This window comes from Haliotis rubra, unplaced genomic scaffold (assembly GCF_003918875.1).
Source record: "Haliotis rubra isolate DU_JTF1 unplaced genomic scaffold, ASM391887v1 Scf268, whole genome shotgun sequence".
In the NCBI taxonomy this organism is placed as follows: domain Eukaryota; kingdom Metazoa; phylum Mollusca; class Gastropoda; order Lepetellida; family Haliotidae; genus Haliotis; species Haliotis rubra.
In genome coordinates, this window is record NW_025766758.1 from 115,784 (window position 1) to 134,328 (window position 18,545).

At 39.4% G+C, this 18,545-nt stretch overlaps 1 protein-coding gene across 1 annotated transcript; it reads right to left on the reverse strand.

Annotated features, from left to right (window-relative positions):
- Window positions 1-17,291: 17,291 nt before the first annotated feature.
- Window positions 17,292-18,170, reverse strand: LOC124280478 (keratin-associated protein 10-6-like). Its single transcript, XM_046716419.1, has one exon. The coding sequence runs from the start codon at window positions 18,168-18,170 to the stop codon at window positions 17,292-17,294; it is 879 nt and encodes a 292-aa protein (XP_046572375.1).
- Between the last annotated feature and the right edge of the window lie 375 nt (window positions 18,171-18,545).

The following is an 18,545-nucleotide window of genomic DNA, read 5'->3' on the forward strand; positions in this document are numbered from 1 at the left end:
TCACATTCGGGCTGAGCCAAATAAAGAAGGACGTTAAACATGCGCATTCTTCAGACAGGTTGATCTCTGGCGTTGACAAATTGCGTCTACTTTAAGTGGGTCGAATGTTTTTGCCGGTGTAATTACATTTTCCAGTTGCACCACAGACTAAGCAGCATTTATCTACTTTGCGTACTCGACTACAAAAGATAATTTGGACGAAGAAATTGTAAAGCTTCCCCAGATGTGTTGAAAAGCAAAGATATATCTGATATGGTTTCTTTACTTATACGTGTTAACGCTTCTCGACCACAGTAGACCTTATTCAATTTAACAGATCATGTTTAATGCTCTTATATCAGCACTTCCGCAATCACTTGATTGTTTGGTTTAGTTACATGCAATAGGTCTAGATTGTTTCTCTATGGCGTCTCGCGGCAACAAACATGAGACACTTACATTTTAGGCAAATTTTGTGTGTTGCAAGTGCTACTGGTAGTACAGGGTATCTGTACTGCTTTCGCGAATAGTCTCTAGTATCGTGATCTACCTTCAGTTGTTGGCGATATATAGCCTGTGTTTATATTGTATTGTCCAAATAGTTCTATTAGTTTTAACTTTCCAAGCTAGTTTTAATTCTAATTGTGATAATCTAGTTGTTTTTCTGTCCTTTGACGACAGGTTTATATGATATCCACATGTTCAGTTTCAATGTCAAATAAGTTCTCGTCCTGAGATGGCTGAAATATTGCCGATGTGACGTTAAATATTAACTCACTCACTCACTTTCGCCAACACCTGGTGTCATCACTCATTTTCAGTGATGGTTTCATATACTAGACTGCCTCTTCCGTCTTTTTCGGAAGTTTATCGAGACTGGTTGTTCTCTGGCGTTAACTTTTGTATTTCAACCACGAGCAGAATCAAGATCTATCATGGTTGGTGGATAATTATTTCTGACTTCATCACGAAGATCGTGGTGCGTCTCCCAGCATCCGATTGCCAATAAGATCATAATTTGTTTACCTTTTGGACATCTCCTCTGAAACCACAAAGCCCAACGCGCTGACATATGGGTCATTCCAGCAATGACTTCCTTAAAACGAACACACAGATTTACAACCTATTTGGAAACATTTGCTATCACAATCTGATTACTCTCCAACAAATTATTCATGCTGATTTCTAACACTGAACTTTATGTTCCAACTGTAATAAAACTTTGTCATGATGAATTTCATATACAAGACATTTATATCACCTGTGCATTGTAAATACAGTTGAGGAGGCTCTTTGCTCTAGTTTCGTAACCCAGATGGCAACGCGAATTGACAACTTTTTCTTTTGTGTGGAATCCTTGTGAATTACCCCTGGCCATTACATCACATTATTCGAATCCTGATAATGTAAAACAAAAATGCAAATGTGTGGTTGCCTAACTGAGTCCAAACGGGTAACGCTACACCAAAAGAATTAAAGAAATTGATTTGAGTAAACATGTACATGGAGTCTGACGGAATGAGTGTTTTCCTCTGATATTCCATGCATGCATATATATTGATTATATCAAGATTAATGATTGTGAACATTCTACGTTTAACTATATTCACTGTTTGAATGTTATTGTTGAAACGTAATATGCCCCAACTCTTATTTTTCACATTACATCAAATTGAAAATATTGAATTCCGAGTACTTACTTGTTAAATGTACTAAAGCGTAAATGACACGTGATAGGTCGACCAAAGGGGGATTCTGATTTCAAAACAAGGACACATTGAACAGGAGGTCACATCTCTCGTGTTTGTATGGAGAAGACACAAGCATCCACTAAACACAGGAGCTCCCCAAAACAGGGTTATTTGCTTGTCATATTACAACCAAGGAATCTCGCTATAGATTCATTATTCACGATTAAACACGGGTATTTTAGTATCAACGTCCGCCATACACAATGCGTTCGCCCACAGAAGAGATAAAAATAATCGAAGTATATTTCAACGTTGTTCTAAGTTCCCATTTTCGTGGAGACGCCTGTTCCCTTAAAACCCAGCAACAAAGGCACTGAACGAGATACGATTAGCCACACACCGTTAAACGTCTGTATTGGGTTCAATTTGCCTTTGATGGTATACTCGGATTGGAACTCGGCGATTCGGTCACCGCTGTAAAAGGAGTAACTGTGTTTGTACGCAGTAAAGGTAATGTAGCCTTGAGAGGATGTTGAGATTTGTGACATCCTGTTGATCAGTTTCTCAAAATATATATGTTTGCCCAACGTGAATGACAACGTACGGAAGAGCCATTGATGGTCAGTAAATGCTTATTCCGTAACATCAACCAGCTTTTACGACATTCAACCCGCACGATTCCCATAGTGAAACGTATATTGCCGGTGTAAAGATGATCCTGTGAGTGGGCAAGCATTCATTTAATACCTTGACAGGCTTGTTACAAGGTACTGGAGACGATACGTGGGGTCACGGGGTATGTCGTAAATGTTCGTTTGTTTGCTCTTGAAGACGATGAGATTGTTTCCCTTTGTTGATGACGTATTTTCTTTTGTATTATGAGTGTAGGGATGGGCATATATCGATGAGTGGGTCAGAGAAGCGGACTAGGACTTACATTAAAGACCGCCATACGTTTACAGTTACTGTTTGTATATCGCATCGCTTTGAATAGGTTTACGCTAAGCTCAAGGATACGATTACTGATCAGATATAATACCGTTGTTTGTAACAGGTGGAATGTACACGTGTTTCCCTATGGCGATGACGTCGATTGTATATTTTGGAGGGAAAGGGTTGTTATAACTCCGTTTGAAGTTGTTTACAGCCCAAGACCTGACTTCAGGGGTAAATGGGTGTGTTTGTCTTTCTTCACTACTGGTTGATATCTATATGCAACTTTAAGCAATACTTCGGCTCAATTAATATATATGTATGACTAAGGTACACTTAAAAACTTTCTTCACTGAGTGTTATCATTGCAACAGGTGTTTCATAATCAAATAAGGATATATTGACGTACTCTACATCATCCAAAGTCTTCCCAGTCTTAAAGTATCTTAGTCGTTTGGTGTCTACATTCTAAAACTGTTGCGATACAATCGAGCTTGCTCTGTCTATTTCAAACACGACTGTTTATCAAAAGTCGTTAGGCTAGGGTTATACCATTCAAAGCACCACTAAAGCGTTTGAAAGGTATCATTGTTGACAAATTGTCATCAGTAACCAAAGTTTTGACTGATGTGATTCCTTCTTTTGACAAGTGAACATTTACCATGCCTTTGCATGTGTTTTGATATCAACTACTGGTGGAAACGCTCACCGTTTTGCTAAAACGTTGTATTTTCACAATGACAGTGATTATTAAAAATACATGGCTGTTGATTATACAGTAGTAAATCGTATAGTAAAAGATGACAGTGGTTATAGAAAGACTTTGTCGCGAAATACACTTCGTTCCGGTTATCTTCAGGTGGTGGAATTTCAAATTTCTCACGTTTCACTTCTGTATGAAACAAATAGGAGTGTTAATACCCCAAAGAATTTGATTTAAAGTTAGCGCACGGAGTGAACATTCAAGCAACATATTGAGTTAGTCTCGGTCTCACGTGTACCCTGGACGGTTGTGATCGAATTTAGATTGTCAATCCAGTGTTGGGAATCGATCAATGTTCATTATAAAAACTAGAAACTTGAATTGTAAATGTTGAACACAGCTGCTGAAACATCCTCAATTTTCCAAACCCCGAATACAATATGTGTAACTTATGTGTTTCTGGCATGGCAATTTGTTTGAAGAACCTGACAGAGAAGAGTTCTGTATGGTGTATGTGACTTGTCCTGTCGAATTGAGAATGATTGTTGACTTAACATCGATAGAGTGAGTGAGTGAGTGAGTATCCTCCTTTTTCGTTTTCGTTGTCCTGCAGACTAATGAAGACAGATTTCCAAATAGTGTTCGAGGTCAAGCATTCGATAGTCTCAGTTTCAGTTTACGAATAGCTCATATCAAAGCTGACGGGTTCAAATTTAAAATCTTACAGTTTCAATTTGCACAGAAAAATATAGCATTACCATAGCATTTATTTTATGCTTAATTTAGTCGTTGCACATAAACTCATTTTACCGAAATAGATCAGCAAGAAAATTTAACAATGACACAATGTTTTTGTCATATGAGCATAAATATTGATGTTACGCAAATGTCAAAGAACATTATACATCGTACATTGTATGTAGTTGCCCTTTCATTGCTGGACGATTACCGTTACTTCTGCTCAGGTGGGCATTTAGTATTACAAAATGCTACATTTACCAATAGTAGATTCATTTAGGTTACTGCACACTGGCATCTTAAAATGTTGAAGTATTATGTTTGTTTGTAATATAACATATGTATGTAGTATTTCACACCACAAATATCTATGTCAAAGCATTTATCATATGGCATAACATAAGAGTTAGGAGCCGGACTGCCATAGTTAAAATCGGAAGGCGGTTTTTCAACAATGTACTAATATCTTTGACTTTGTTTTGTGCTAGAGCGTATACGAAGGGAATTATAGTTGAATGAATTCTCTTCTTCTGGTACACGCCATAGAGGGGGGGAGCGGTGGTGTAGCCTTGTGGTCAAAGCGTTCGCACGGGTTCGATTCCCTTCATGGGTACAATGTGTGGAACCCATTTTTGGTGTCCCCCGTCGTGATATTGCTGGAATATTGCCAAAAGCGGGGTAAAACCCAACTCACTCACTCACTCATAGAGGGAGGTGGAGATTAATATAACTCTTTTAACAGAACCATGTGTTTTGCTCGCTTCATTCTATAGCTAACTTCTATTAGCAGACGTCAAGATAACACAAGACCAATTCCAGTGTGGGATTTGTCGCCGTTGTTTATGAATGTCATTCATATGAATATTTTTGTCAATGCTCAGACGATATACTGTGGAACAGTGTATTGTCATGGATGAACATCTGTGGCATCTACTTGTGGGGCGGTACATGTTTACTTGAATAGATTGAAAAGCTGTGACAGGCATTTGTGGGACAGTACATACATAATTGGAAAGATGAACTACCCTCTCTCCTCTACACACACACACACACACACACACTCTCTCTCTCTCTCTCTCTCTCTCTCTCTCTCTCTCTCTCTCTCTCTCTCTCTCTCTCTCTCTCTCTCTCTCTCTCTCAACAATCTCTCTCTCTCTCTCTCTCTCTCTCTCTAAGCTCTCTCTCTCTGCACAAGATCTCTCTCATCTGCACACACTCATCTTTTAGTTATCAAATTTTGATATGCACCTGCAGAAATATATATATCTATTGCATTGCACCTGCAGAAATATATATACATATATATATATATATATATATATAGAGAGAGAGAGAGAGAGAGAGAGAGATATAGATAGATATAGATAGATATATATATAGGTAGATAGATCGTGTGTGTGTGTGTGTGTGTGGCCACGAGGATGAGAGCGCTGGTCAAAAACGTCATGCAGCTGGTCTCAGTTTACCTGCTTTAATGCAACTGGCCATCACCTTTATGACGACAACAATGCATATTTAACCTACTTCGGTGGCGCCAGTATCAGATGCCTCACAACTGTGGTAGCAGAACGTGAGTAGTTCGGCAAATACAATACAAACGTCCGATTCGTATTCAGCAAACTAGCACCGGTAGTCAAGGCCAGCCGATTACGGAATAAGCCGACTGGACCAAGTGAGTCACATCTGAAACCTTTTTCATATGGTAAGTCGATCCTCTGTGATGAGCAGCCAGGAATATCGCATAATGCAGTATTGTCGTGCCAACGCCTAACTGTACACTGAATCCATCTACGCATGTATTAATCGGATTCGGATAGTATATAGCAAAACATACTTGTATTGTTGGTTTTCTCCCGTATTTGATTCTATTTCTATTTCTACCACACATTTTGATCATCGGGATTATTATATTGTCCTTTCGAGCTTCATTAGATCACGTTCAGATAGAGGACGAAATAATTCGTCAAATTCCCACTGGAAGTTCTTGAACATCGATCAACAAACAATTCAAAATAAGAAATACCCTACCTCCGGTCAACAGGTATATATATAGCCATATATCAGTCCTGTTTATCAACGATTGCCCAACGATTCAATCGCATTTATATTGGACGTGGTTGTCTCTAATTACAATCGTAAACCGTTCGCAGTTTATCACAAACGAGACTCTTACTTACAAACGAGCCCATCTTGCTCTCGCTGCCTGACATAACGTCTCTTGATGGTGTTAATGCTTTACCTCTGAACAGTAAAACCGTCATTACAACGACGAGTGGGAGAATATAAATCAGGAATACAACCTATAATCATGCTTAGACTGCCAATGACGGCACATTGGGGTCATTTCCATCAGTAAACAATCTGCGTTATTGCTGTATTAAAATGTACGATGTTCAACCTAATTGAATGCGTTTTACTCGAGCAAACTGTAAGCATTTTTTAAATGCCTGCATTTGTATGAAATCAACTGTTCAAATTTGTCTCGAATTTCTTTGTTGTGTAAATCTGCTGACGTCAGCAATGTATCATCGCACATAGATCATGCATAGATGTGAATGAAGCTGAAGGAAAGATATTCTACACCAGTTCCCAATGTATCTCAGCGACGTGATCAAAGCCAGACGCGTCTACTTGTACTCTTATAATGTGGATTTTACTTTCAGTTACTTTAGTGCGCCTCATGAAAACAGGAACGATGCTGACTATGAATGGCGTATTTGCATGTACACTGTCACATTTGGGCTGAGCTATATAAAGAGGGACGTTACACATGCGCATTCTTCAGACAGGTTGATCTCTGGCGTTGACAAATTGCGTCTACTTCAAGTTGGGTCGAATGTTTTTGCCGGTGTAATTACATTTTCCAGTTGCACCACAGACTAAGCAGCGTTTATCTACTTTGCGTACTCGACTACAAAAGATAATTTGGACCAAGATATTGTAAAGCTTCCCCAGATGTGTTGAAAAGCAAAGATATATCTGATATGGTTTCTTTACTTATAAGTGTTAACGCTTCTCGACCACAGTAGACCTTATTCAATTTAACAGATCATGTTTAATGCTCCTATATCAGCACTTCCGCAATCACTTGATTGTTTGGTTTAGTTACAAGCAATAGGTCTAGATTGTTTCTCTATGGCGTCTCGCGGCAACAAAAATGAGACACTTACATTTTAGGCAAATTGTGTGTGTTGCAAGTGCTACCGGTAGTACAGGGCATCCGTACCGCTTTCGCGAACAGTCCCTAGTATGGTGATCTACCTTCAGTTGTTGGCGATATATAGCCTGTTTTTATATTGTATTGTCCAAATAGTACTATTAGTTTTAACTTTCCAAGCTAGTTTTAATTCTAATTGTGATATTCTAGTTGTTTTTCTGTCCTTTGACGACAGGTTTATATAATATCCACATGTTCAGTTTCAATGTCAAATATGTTCTCGTCCTGATATGGCTGAAATATTGCCGATGTGACGTTAAATATTAACTCACTCACTCACTTTCGCGAACACCTGGTGTCATCACTCATTTTCAGTGATGGTTTCATATACTAGACTACCTCTTCCGTCTTTTTCGGAGGTTTATCGATACTGGTTGTTCTCTGGCGTTAACTTTTGTATTTCAACCACGAGCAGAATCAATATCTATCGTGGTTGGTGGATATATTATTTCTCACTTGAACCCAGCGAATATCGTGGTGCGTCGCCTAGCATCTGATTGCCAATAAGATTATAATTTGTTTACCTTTTGGACATCTCCTCTGAAACCACAAAGCCCAACGCGCTGACATATGGGTCATTCCAGCAATGACTTCCTTAAAACGAACACACAGATTTGCAACCTATTTGAAAACATTTACTATCACAATCTGATAACTGTCCAACAAATTATTCATGCTGATTTCTAACACTGAACTTTATGTTCCAACTGTAATGAAACTTTGTCATGAAGAATTTCATATACAAGACATTTATATCACCTGTGCATTGTAAATATAGTTGAGGAGGCTCTTTGCTCTAGTTTTGTAACCCAGACGGCAACGCGAATTGACAATTTGTCCATTTGTGTAGAATCCATGTGAATTACCCCTGGCCATTACATCACATTATTCGAATCCTGATAATGTAAAGGATGTGTTGAACAAAAATGCAAATGTGTGGTTGCCTAACTGAGTCCAAACGGGTAACGCTACACCAAAAGAATTAACAGAAATTGATTTGAGTAAAGATATACATGGATTCTGACGGAATGAGTGTTTTCCTCTAATATTCCATGCATGCATATATATTGATTATATCAAGATTAATGATTGTGAACATTCTACGTTTAACTATATTCACTGTTTGAATGTTCCCAACAAAGCGAAAGTGATGTTATTGTTGTAACGTAATATGCCCCAACTCTTATTTTCCACATTACATAAAATTGAAAATATTGAATTCCGAGTACTTACTTGTTAAATGTATTAAAGCGTAAATGACACGTGATAGGTCGACCAACGGGGCATTCTGATTTCAAAACAAGGACACATTGAACAGGAAGTCACATCTCTCGTGTTTGTATGGAGAAGACACAAGCATCCACTAAACACAGGAGCTCCCCAAAACAGGGTTATTTGCTTGTCATATTACAACCAAGGAATCTCGCTATAGTTTCATTATTCACGATTAAACACGGGTAGTTTAGTATCAACGTCCGCCATACACAATGCGTTCGCCCACAGAAGAGATAAAAATAATCGATGTATATTTCAACGTTGTTCTAAGTTCCCATTTTCGTGGAGACGCCTGTTCCCTTAAAACCCAGCAACAAAGGCACTGAACGAGATACGATTAGCCACACACCGTTAAACGTCTGTATTGGGTTCAATTTGCCTTTGATGGTATACTCGGATTGGAACTCGGCGATTCGGTCACCGCTGTAAAAGGAGTAACTGTGTTTGTACGACGTAAAGGTAATGTAGCCTTGAGAGGATGTTGAGATTTGTGACATCCTGTTGATCAGTTTCTCAAAATATATATGTTTGCCCGACGTGAATGACAACGTACGGAAGAGCCATTGATGGTCAGTAAATGCTTATTCCGTAACATCAACCAGCTTTTACGACATTCAACCCGCACGATTCCCATAGTGAAACGTATATTGCCGGTGTAAAGATGATCCTGTGAGTGGGCAAGCATTCATTTAATACCTTGACAGGCTTGTTACAAGGTACTGGAGACGATGCGTGGGGTCACGGGGTATGTCGTAAATGTTCGTTTGTTTGCTGCTTGAAGACGATGAGATTGTTTCCCTTTGTTGATGACGTATTTTCTTCTGTATTATGAGTGTAGGGATGGGATGGGCATATATCGATGAGTGGGTCAGAGAAGCGGACTAGGAATTACATTAAGGACCGCCATACGTTTACAGTTACTGTTTGTATATCGCATCGCTTTGAATAGGTTTACGCTAAGCTCAAGGATACGATTACTGATCAGATATAATACCGTTGTTTGTAACAGATGGAATGTACACGTGTTTCCCTATGGCGATGACGTCGATTGTATATTTTGGAGGGAAAGGGTTGTTATAACTCCGTTTGAAGTTGTTTACAGCCCAAGACCTGACTTCAGGTAAATGGGTGTGTTTGTCTTTCTTCACTACTGGTTGATATTTATATGCAACTTTAAGCAATACTTTGGCTCAATTGATATATATGTATGACTAAGGTACACTTAAAAACTTTCTTCACTGAGTGTTATAATTGCAACAGGTGTTTCATAATCAAATAAGGATATATTGACGTACTCTACATCATCCAAAGTCTTCCCAGTCTGAAAGTATCTTAGTCTTTTGGTGTCTACATTCTAAAACTGTTGCGATACAATCGAGCTTGCTCTGTCTATTTCAAACACGACTGTTTATCCAAAGTCGTTAGGCTAGGGTTATACCATTCAAAGCACCACTAAAGCGTTTGAAAGGTATCATTGTTGACAAATTTTCATCAGTAACCAAAGTTTTGACTGATGTGATTCCTTCTTTTGACAAGTGAACATTTACCATGCCTTTGCATGTGTTTTGATATCAACTACTGGGGGAAACGCTCACCGTTTTCCTAAAACGTTGTATTTTCACAATGACGGTCATTATTAAAAATACATGGCTGTTGATTATACAGTAGTAAATCGTATAGTAAAAGATGACAGTGGTTATAGAAAGACTTTGTCGCGAAATACACTTCGTTCCGGTTATCTTCAGGTGGTGGAATTTCAAATTTCTCACGTTTCACTTCTGTATGAAACAAATAGGAGTGTTAATACCTCAACGAATTTGATTTAACGTTAGCGCACGGAGTGAACATTCAAGCAACATATTGAGTCAGTCTCGGTCTCATGTGTACCCTGGACGGTTGTGATCGAATTTAGATTGTCAATCCAGTGTTGGGAATCGATCAATGTTCATTATAAAAACTAGAAACTTGAATTGTAAATGTTGAACACAGCTGCTGAAACATCCTCAATTTTCCAAACCCCAAATACAATATGTGTAGCTTATGTGTTTCTGTCATGGCAATTTGTTTGAAGAACCTGACAGAGAAGTGTTCTGTATGGTGTGTGTGACTTGTCCTGTCGAATTGAGAATGATTGTTGACTGAACATCGATAGAGTGAGTGAGTGAGTGAGTGATAGAGTGAGTGAGTGAGTGAGTATCCTCCTTTTCCGTTTTCGTTGTCCTGCAGACTAATGAAGACAGATTTCCAAATAGTGTTCGAGGTCAAGCATTCGATAGTCTCAGTTTACGAATAGCTCATATCAAAGCTGACGGGTTCAAATTTAAAATCTTACAGTTTCAATTTGCACAGAAAACTATAGCATTACCATAGCATTTATTTTATGCTTAATTTAGTCGTTGCACATAAACTCATTTTACCGGAATACCTCAGCAAGAAAATTTAACAATGACACAATGTTTTTGTCATATGAGCATAAATATTGATGTTCCGCAAATGTCAAAGAACATTATACATCGTACATTGTATGTAGTTGCCCTTTCATTGCTGGACGATTACCGTTACTTCTGCTCAGGTGGGCATTTAGTATTACAAAATGCTACATTTACCAATAGTAGATTCATTTAGGTTACTGCACACTGGCATAACATAAGCGTTAGGAGCCGGACTGCCATAGTTAAAATCACGAAGGTGGTTTTTCAATAATGTACTAATATCTTGGACTTTGTTTTGTGCTAGAGTGTATACGAAGGGAATAATAGTTGAATGAATTCTCTTCTTCTGGTACACGCAATAGAGGGGGGGAGCGGTGGTGTAGCCTTGTGGTCAAAGTGTTCGCACGGGTTCGATTCCCTTCATGGGTACAATGTGTGGAACCCATTTTTGGTGTCCCCCGTCGTGATATTGCTGGAATATTGCCAAAAGCGGGGTAAAACCCAACTCACTCACTCACTCATAGAGGGAGGTGGAGTTTAATATAACTCTTTTAACAGAACCATGTGTTTTGCTCGCTTCATTCTATAGCTAAGTTCTATTAGCAGACGTCAGGATAACACAAGACCAATTCCAGTGTGGGATTTGTCGCCGTTGTTTATGAATATCATTGATATGAATATTCTTGTCAATGCTCAGACGATATACTGTGGAACAGTGTATTGTCATGGATGAACATCTGTGGCATCTACTTGTGGGACGGTACATGTTTACTTGAATAGATTGAAAAGCCGTGACAGGCATTTGTGGGACAGTACATACATAATTGGAAAGATGAACTACCCTCTCTCCTCTACACACACACACACACACACACACACACACTCTCTCTCTCTCTCTCTCTCTCTCTCTCTCTCTCTCTCTCTCTCTCTCTCTCTCTCTCTCTCTCTCTCTCTCTCTCTCTCTCTCTCTCTCTCTCTCTCTCTTTCTCTCTCTCTCTCTCTCTCTCTCTCTCTCTCTCTCCTCTCTCACACACACACACACACACACTGCACAAGATCTTTCGCCAACAATACCTTTTGCAGACAAAGGAGTTTTGATAAGCAGAAATATCTGGACTCATCTTTTAGTTATCTATTGCATATGCACCTGCAGAAATATATATACCCCTTGTTTACATAATATATATATATATATATATATATATATATATATATATATATATATATATATATGGAGAGAGAGAGAGAGAGATAGATATATATATATAGATAGGATATATATATATAGGTAGATAGATCGTGTGTGTGTGTGTGTGTGGCCTCGAGGATGAGAGCGCTGGTCCAAAACGTCATGCAGCTGGTCTCAGTTTACCTGCTTTAATGCAACTGGCCATCACCTTTATGACGACAACAATGCATATTTAACCTACTTCGGTGGCGCCAGTATCAGATGCCTCACAACTGTGGTAGCAGAACGTGAGTAGTTCAGCAAATACAATACAGGATGTGTTGAACAAAAATGCAAATGTGCGGTAACGGGTAACGCTACACCAAAATAATTAAAAGAAATTGATATGAGTAAACATACACATGGATTCTGACGGAATGAGTGTTTTCCTCTAATATTCCATGCATGCATATGTATTGATTATATCAAGATTAATGATTGTGAACATTCTACGTTTAACTATATTCACTGTTTGAATGTTCCCAACAAAGCGAAAGTGGTGTTACTGTTGAAACGTAATATGCCCCAACTCTTATTTTTCACATTACATAAAATTGAAAATATTGAATTCCGAGTACTTACTTGTTAAATGTACTAAAGCGTAAATGACACGTGATGGGTCGACCTAAGGGGCATTCTGATTTCAAAACAAGGACACATTGAACAGGAAGTCACATCTCTCGTGTTTGTATGGAGAAGACACAAGCATCCACTAAACGCAGTAGCTCCCCAAAACAGGGTTATTTGCTTGTCATATTACAACCAAGGAATCTCGTTATAGTTTCATTATTCACGATTAAACACGGGTATTTTAGTATCAACGTCCGCCATACACAATGCGTTCGCCCACAGAAGAGATAAAAATAATCGATGTATATTTCAACGTTGTTCTAAGTTCCCATTTTCGTGGAGACGCCTGTTCCCTTAAAACCCAGCAACAAAGGCACTGAACGAGATACGATTAGCCACACACCGTTAAACGTCTGTATTGGGTTCAATTTGCCTTTGATGGTATACTCGGATTGGAACTCGGCGATTCGGTCACCGCTGTAAAAGGAGTAACTGTGTTTGTACGCAGTAACGGTAATGTAGCCTGGAGAGGATGTTGAGATTTGTGACATCCTGTTGATCAGTTTCTCAAAATATATATGTTTGCCCAACGTGAATGACAACGTACGGAAGAGCCATTGATGGTCAGTAAATGCTTATTCCGTAACATCAACCAGCTTTTACGACATTCAACCCGCACGATTCCCATAGTGAAACGTATATTGCCGGTGTAAAGATGATCCTGTGAGTGGGCAAGCATTCATTTAATACCTTGACAGGCTTGTTACAAGGTACTGGAGACGATGCGTGGGGTCACGGGGTATGTCGTAAATGTTCGTTTGTTTGCTGCTTGAAGACGAGGAGATTGTTTCCCTTTGTTGATGACGTATTTTCTTTTGTATTATGAGTGTAGGGATGGGCATATATCGATGAGTGGGTCAGAGAAGCGGACTAGGAATTACATTAAAGACCGCCATACGATTACAGTTACTGTTTGTATATCGCATCGCTTTGAATAGGTTTACGCTAAGCTCAAGGATACGATTACTGATCAGATATAATACCGTTGTTTGTAACAGGTGGAATGTACACGTGTTTCCCTATGGCGATGACGTCGATTGTATATTTTGGAGGGAAAGGGTTGTTATAACTCCGTTTGAAGTTGTTTACAGCCCAAGACCTGACTTCAGGGGTAAATGGGTGTGTTTGTCTTTCTTCACTACTGGTTGATATTTATATGCAACTTTAAGCAATACTTTGGCTCAATTAATATATATGTATGACTAAGGTACACTTAAAAACTTTCTTCACTGAGTGTGATCATTGCAACAGGTGTTTCATAATCAAATAAGGATATATTGACGTACTCCACATCATCCAAAGTCTTCCCAGTCTGAAAGTATCTTAGTCTGTTGGTGTCTACATTCTAAAACTGTTGCGATACAATCGAGCTTGCTCTGTCTATTTCAAACACGACTGTTTATCCAAAGTCGTTAGGCTAGGGTTATACCATTCAAAGCACCACTAAAGCGTTTGAAAGGTATCATTGTTGACAAATTTTCATCAGTAACCAAAGTTTTGACTGATGTGATTCCTTCTTTTTGACAAGTGAACATTTACCATGCCTTTGCATGTGTTTTGATATCAACTACTGGTGGAAACGGTCACCGTTTTCCTAAAACGTTGTATTTTCACAATGACGGTCATTATTAAAAATACATGGCTGTTGATTATACAGTAGTAAATCGTATAGTAAAAGATGACAGTGGTTATAGAAAGACTTTGTCGCGAAATACACTTCGTTCCGGTCATCTTCAGGTGGTGGAATTTCAAATTTCTCACGCTTCACTTCTGTATGAAACAAATAGGAGTGTTAATACCTCAACGAATTTGATTTAACGTTAGCGCACGGAGTGAACATTCAAGCAACATATTGAGTCAGTCTCGGTCTCACGTGTACCCTGGACGGTTGTGATCGAATTTAGATTGTCAATCCAGTATTGGGAATCGATCAATGTTCATTATAAAAACTAGAAACTTGAATTGTAAATGTTGAACACAGCTGTTGAAACATCCTCAATTTTCCAAACCCCGAATACAATATGTGTAGCTTATGTGTTTCTGTCAAAGCAATTTGTTTGAAGAACCTGACAGAGAGGAGTTCTGTATGGTGTGTGTGACTTGTCCTGTCCAACTGAGAATTGACTTAACATCGATAAAGTGAGTGAGTGAGTGAGTGAGTGAGTATCCTCCTTTTCCGTTTTCGTTGTCCTGCAGACTAATGAAGACAGATTTCCAAATAGTGTTCGAGGTCAAGCAATCGTTAGTCTCAGTTTACGAATAGCTCATATCAAAGCTGACGGGTTCAAATTTAAAATCTTACAGTTTCAAGTTGCACAGAAAACTATAGCATTACCATAGCATTTATTTTATGCTTAATTTAGTCGTTGCACATAAACTCATTTTACCGAAATAGATCAGCAAGAAAATTTAACAATGACACAATGTTTTTGTCATATGAGCATAAATATTGATGTCAAAGAACATTATACATCGTACATTGTATGTAGTTGCCCTTTCATTGCTGGACGATTACCGTTACTTCTGCTCAGGTGGGCATTTAGTATTACAAAATGCTACATTTACCAATAGTAGATTTATTTAGGTTACTGCGCACTGGCATCTTAAAATGTTGAAGTATTATGTTTGTTGGTAATATAACATATGTATGTAGTATTTCACACCACAAATGTCTATGTCAAAGCATTTATCATATTGCATAACATAAGGGTTAGGAGTCGGACTGCCATAGTTAAAATCACGAAGGCGGTTTTTCAACAATGTACTAATATCTTGGACTTTGTTTTGTGCTAGAGCATATACGAAGGGAATTATAGTTGAATGAATTCTCTTCTTCTGGTACACGCAATAGAGGGGAGCGGTGGTGTAGCCTTGTGGTCAAAGCGTTCGCACGGGTTCGATTCCCTTCATGGGTACAATGTGTGGAACCCATTTTTGGTGTCCCTCGTCGTAATATTGCTGGAATATTGCCAAAAGCGGGGTAAAACCCAACTCACTCACTCACTCATAGAGGGAGGTGGAGTTTAATATAACTCTTTTAACAGAACCATGTGTTTTGCTCGCTTCATTCTATAGCTAAGTTCTATTAGCAGACGTCAGGATAACACAAGACCAATTCCAGTGTGGGATTTGTCGCCGTTGTTTATGAATGTCATTGATATTCATAAACAACGGCGACAAATCCGACAGTGTATTGGCATGGATGAACATCTGTGGCATCTACTTGCGGGACGGTACACGTTTACTTGAATAGATTGAAAAGCTGTGACAGGCATTTGTGGAACAGTACATACATAATTGGAAAGATGAACTACTCTCTCTCCTCTACACACACACACACACACACACACACACACAGATACACACACACACACTGAGAAATATATATACCCCTTGTTTACATTTTATATATATATATATATATGGAGAGAGAGAGAGATAGATAGATATATCGATATATGCGTGCGTGCGTGCGTGCGTGCGTGCGTGTGTGTGTGTGTGGCCACGAGGATGAGAGCGCTGGTCAAAACGTCATGCAGCTGGTCTCAGTTTACCTGCTTTAATGCAACTGGCCATCACCTTTATGACGACAACAATGCATATTTAACCTACTTCGGTGGCGCCAGTATCAGATGCCTCACAACTGTGGTAGCAGAACGTGAGTAGTTCGGTAAATACAATACAAACGTCCTGTTCGTATTCAGCGAACTAGCACCGGTAGTCAAGGCCAGCCGATTACGGAATAAGCCGACTGGACCAAGTGAGTCACATCTGAAACCTTTGTCATATGGTAAGTCGATCCTCTGTGCTGAGCAGCCAGGAATATCACATAATGCAGTATTGTCGTGCCAACGCCTAACCGTACACTGACTCCATCTACGCTTGTATTAATCGGATTTGTAGGCTGCAGAATGTTGTATTTTTCAGAGTTTAGCAGATCAGTTCTTTATCCTAGTACGGATTTCTCTTGTTATTGTCACTGCGCCCACGGTCTTGTGTAGACATTTAAGTCATAGTCTTATCATGTGATGATCTTATCCAGTTCCCACCTCTCACACGTTTACACCTGATTGCCAACCACTACATACATACTTTCTTATTTCCACCCACACTACTCACGCAAGCCTTACAATTCACACCAACAGACCTCTTACACATCCTGTGCCCCACATCAACACTGCTCGTACGCTCCATACACTTCACACAAACAGATCTCTTACACATCCTGTGCCCCACATCAATACTACTCGTACACTCCATACACTTCAAACAAACAGATCTCTTACACATCCTGTGTTCCAAATCAACACTACCCTTACACTCATACACTTCACACCAACAGACCTCTTACACATCCTTGCTCTACATCAACACTACTCGTACACTCCATACACTTCACACAAACAGATCTGTTACACATCCTGTGCTCCACATCAACACTACCCTTACACTTCATACACTTCACTCAAACAGATCTCTTACACATCCTGTGCTCAACATCAACACTACCCTTACACTCCATACACTTAACACAAACAGATCTCTTACACATCTTGAGCTCCACATCAACACTACCATTACACTCCATACACTTCACACAAACAGATCTCTTACACATCTTGAGCTCCACATCAACACTACCCTTACACTCCATACACTTCACACAAACAGATCTCTTACACATCTTGTGCTCCACATCAACACTACCCTTACACTCCATACACTTCACACAAACAGATCTCTTACACATCTTGTGCTCCACATCAACACTACCCTTACACTCCATACACTTCACACAAACAGATCTCTTACACATCTTGAGCTCCACATCAACACTACCCTTACACTCCATACACTTCACACAAACAGATCTCTTACACATCCTGTGCTCAACATCAACACTACCCTTACACTCCATACACTTCACACAAACAGATCTCTTACACATCTTGAGCTCCACATCAACACTACTCGTACACTCCATACACTTCACACAAACAGATCTCTTACACATCTTGTGCTCCACATCAACACTACCCTTACACTCCATACACTTCACACAAACAGATCTCTTACACATCTTGAGCTCCACATCAACACTACCCTTACACTCCATACACTTCACACAAACAGATCTCTTACACATCTTGTGCTCCACATCAACACTACCCTTACACTCCATACACTTCACACAAACAGATCTCTTACACATCTTGAGCTCCACATCAACACTACCCTTACACTCCATACACTTCACACAAACAGATCTCTTACACATCCTGTGCTCCACATCAACACTACCCTTACACTCCATACACTTCACACAAACAGATCTCTTACACATCTTGAGCTCCACATCAACACTACCCTTACACTTATGCCATTAAAAAAATACGTCTCTCACATATCAAAAGCACTCACACATGCCTTACACGTCACACAAACATACCCTAACAAACATCCTTCACTCATAACAAGCACCTTACGCACAACCTATACTCCAAATTCCAAATCCACACGTTGGTTTGTTGGTTGTTGTTTTACGCCGCACTCGGAAATAGTCCAGCTATATGGCGGCGGTCTTTAAAAAATCGAGTCTGGACCAGACCATCCAGTGATCAACTGCGTGAACATCGATCTACGCAATGGGGATACGATGACATGTGTCAACCAAGTCAGGGAGCCTAATCACCCGATCCCGCTAGTCGCCTCTTACGGC

Coding starts and splice junctions, on each gene's coding strand:
- LOC124280478 (XM_046716419.1), bottom strand. CDS start 18,170: ATGTGTAAGAGATCTGTTTGTGTGAAGTGTATGGAGTGTAAGGGTAGT.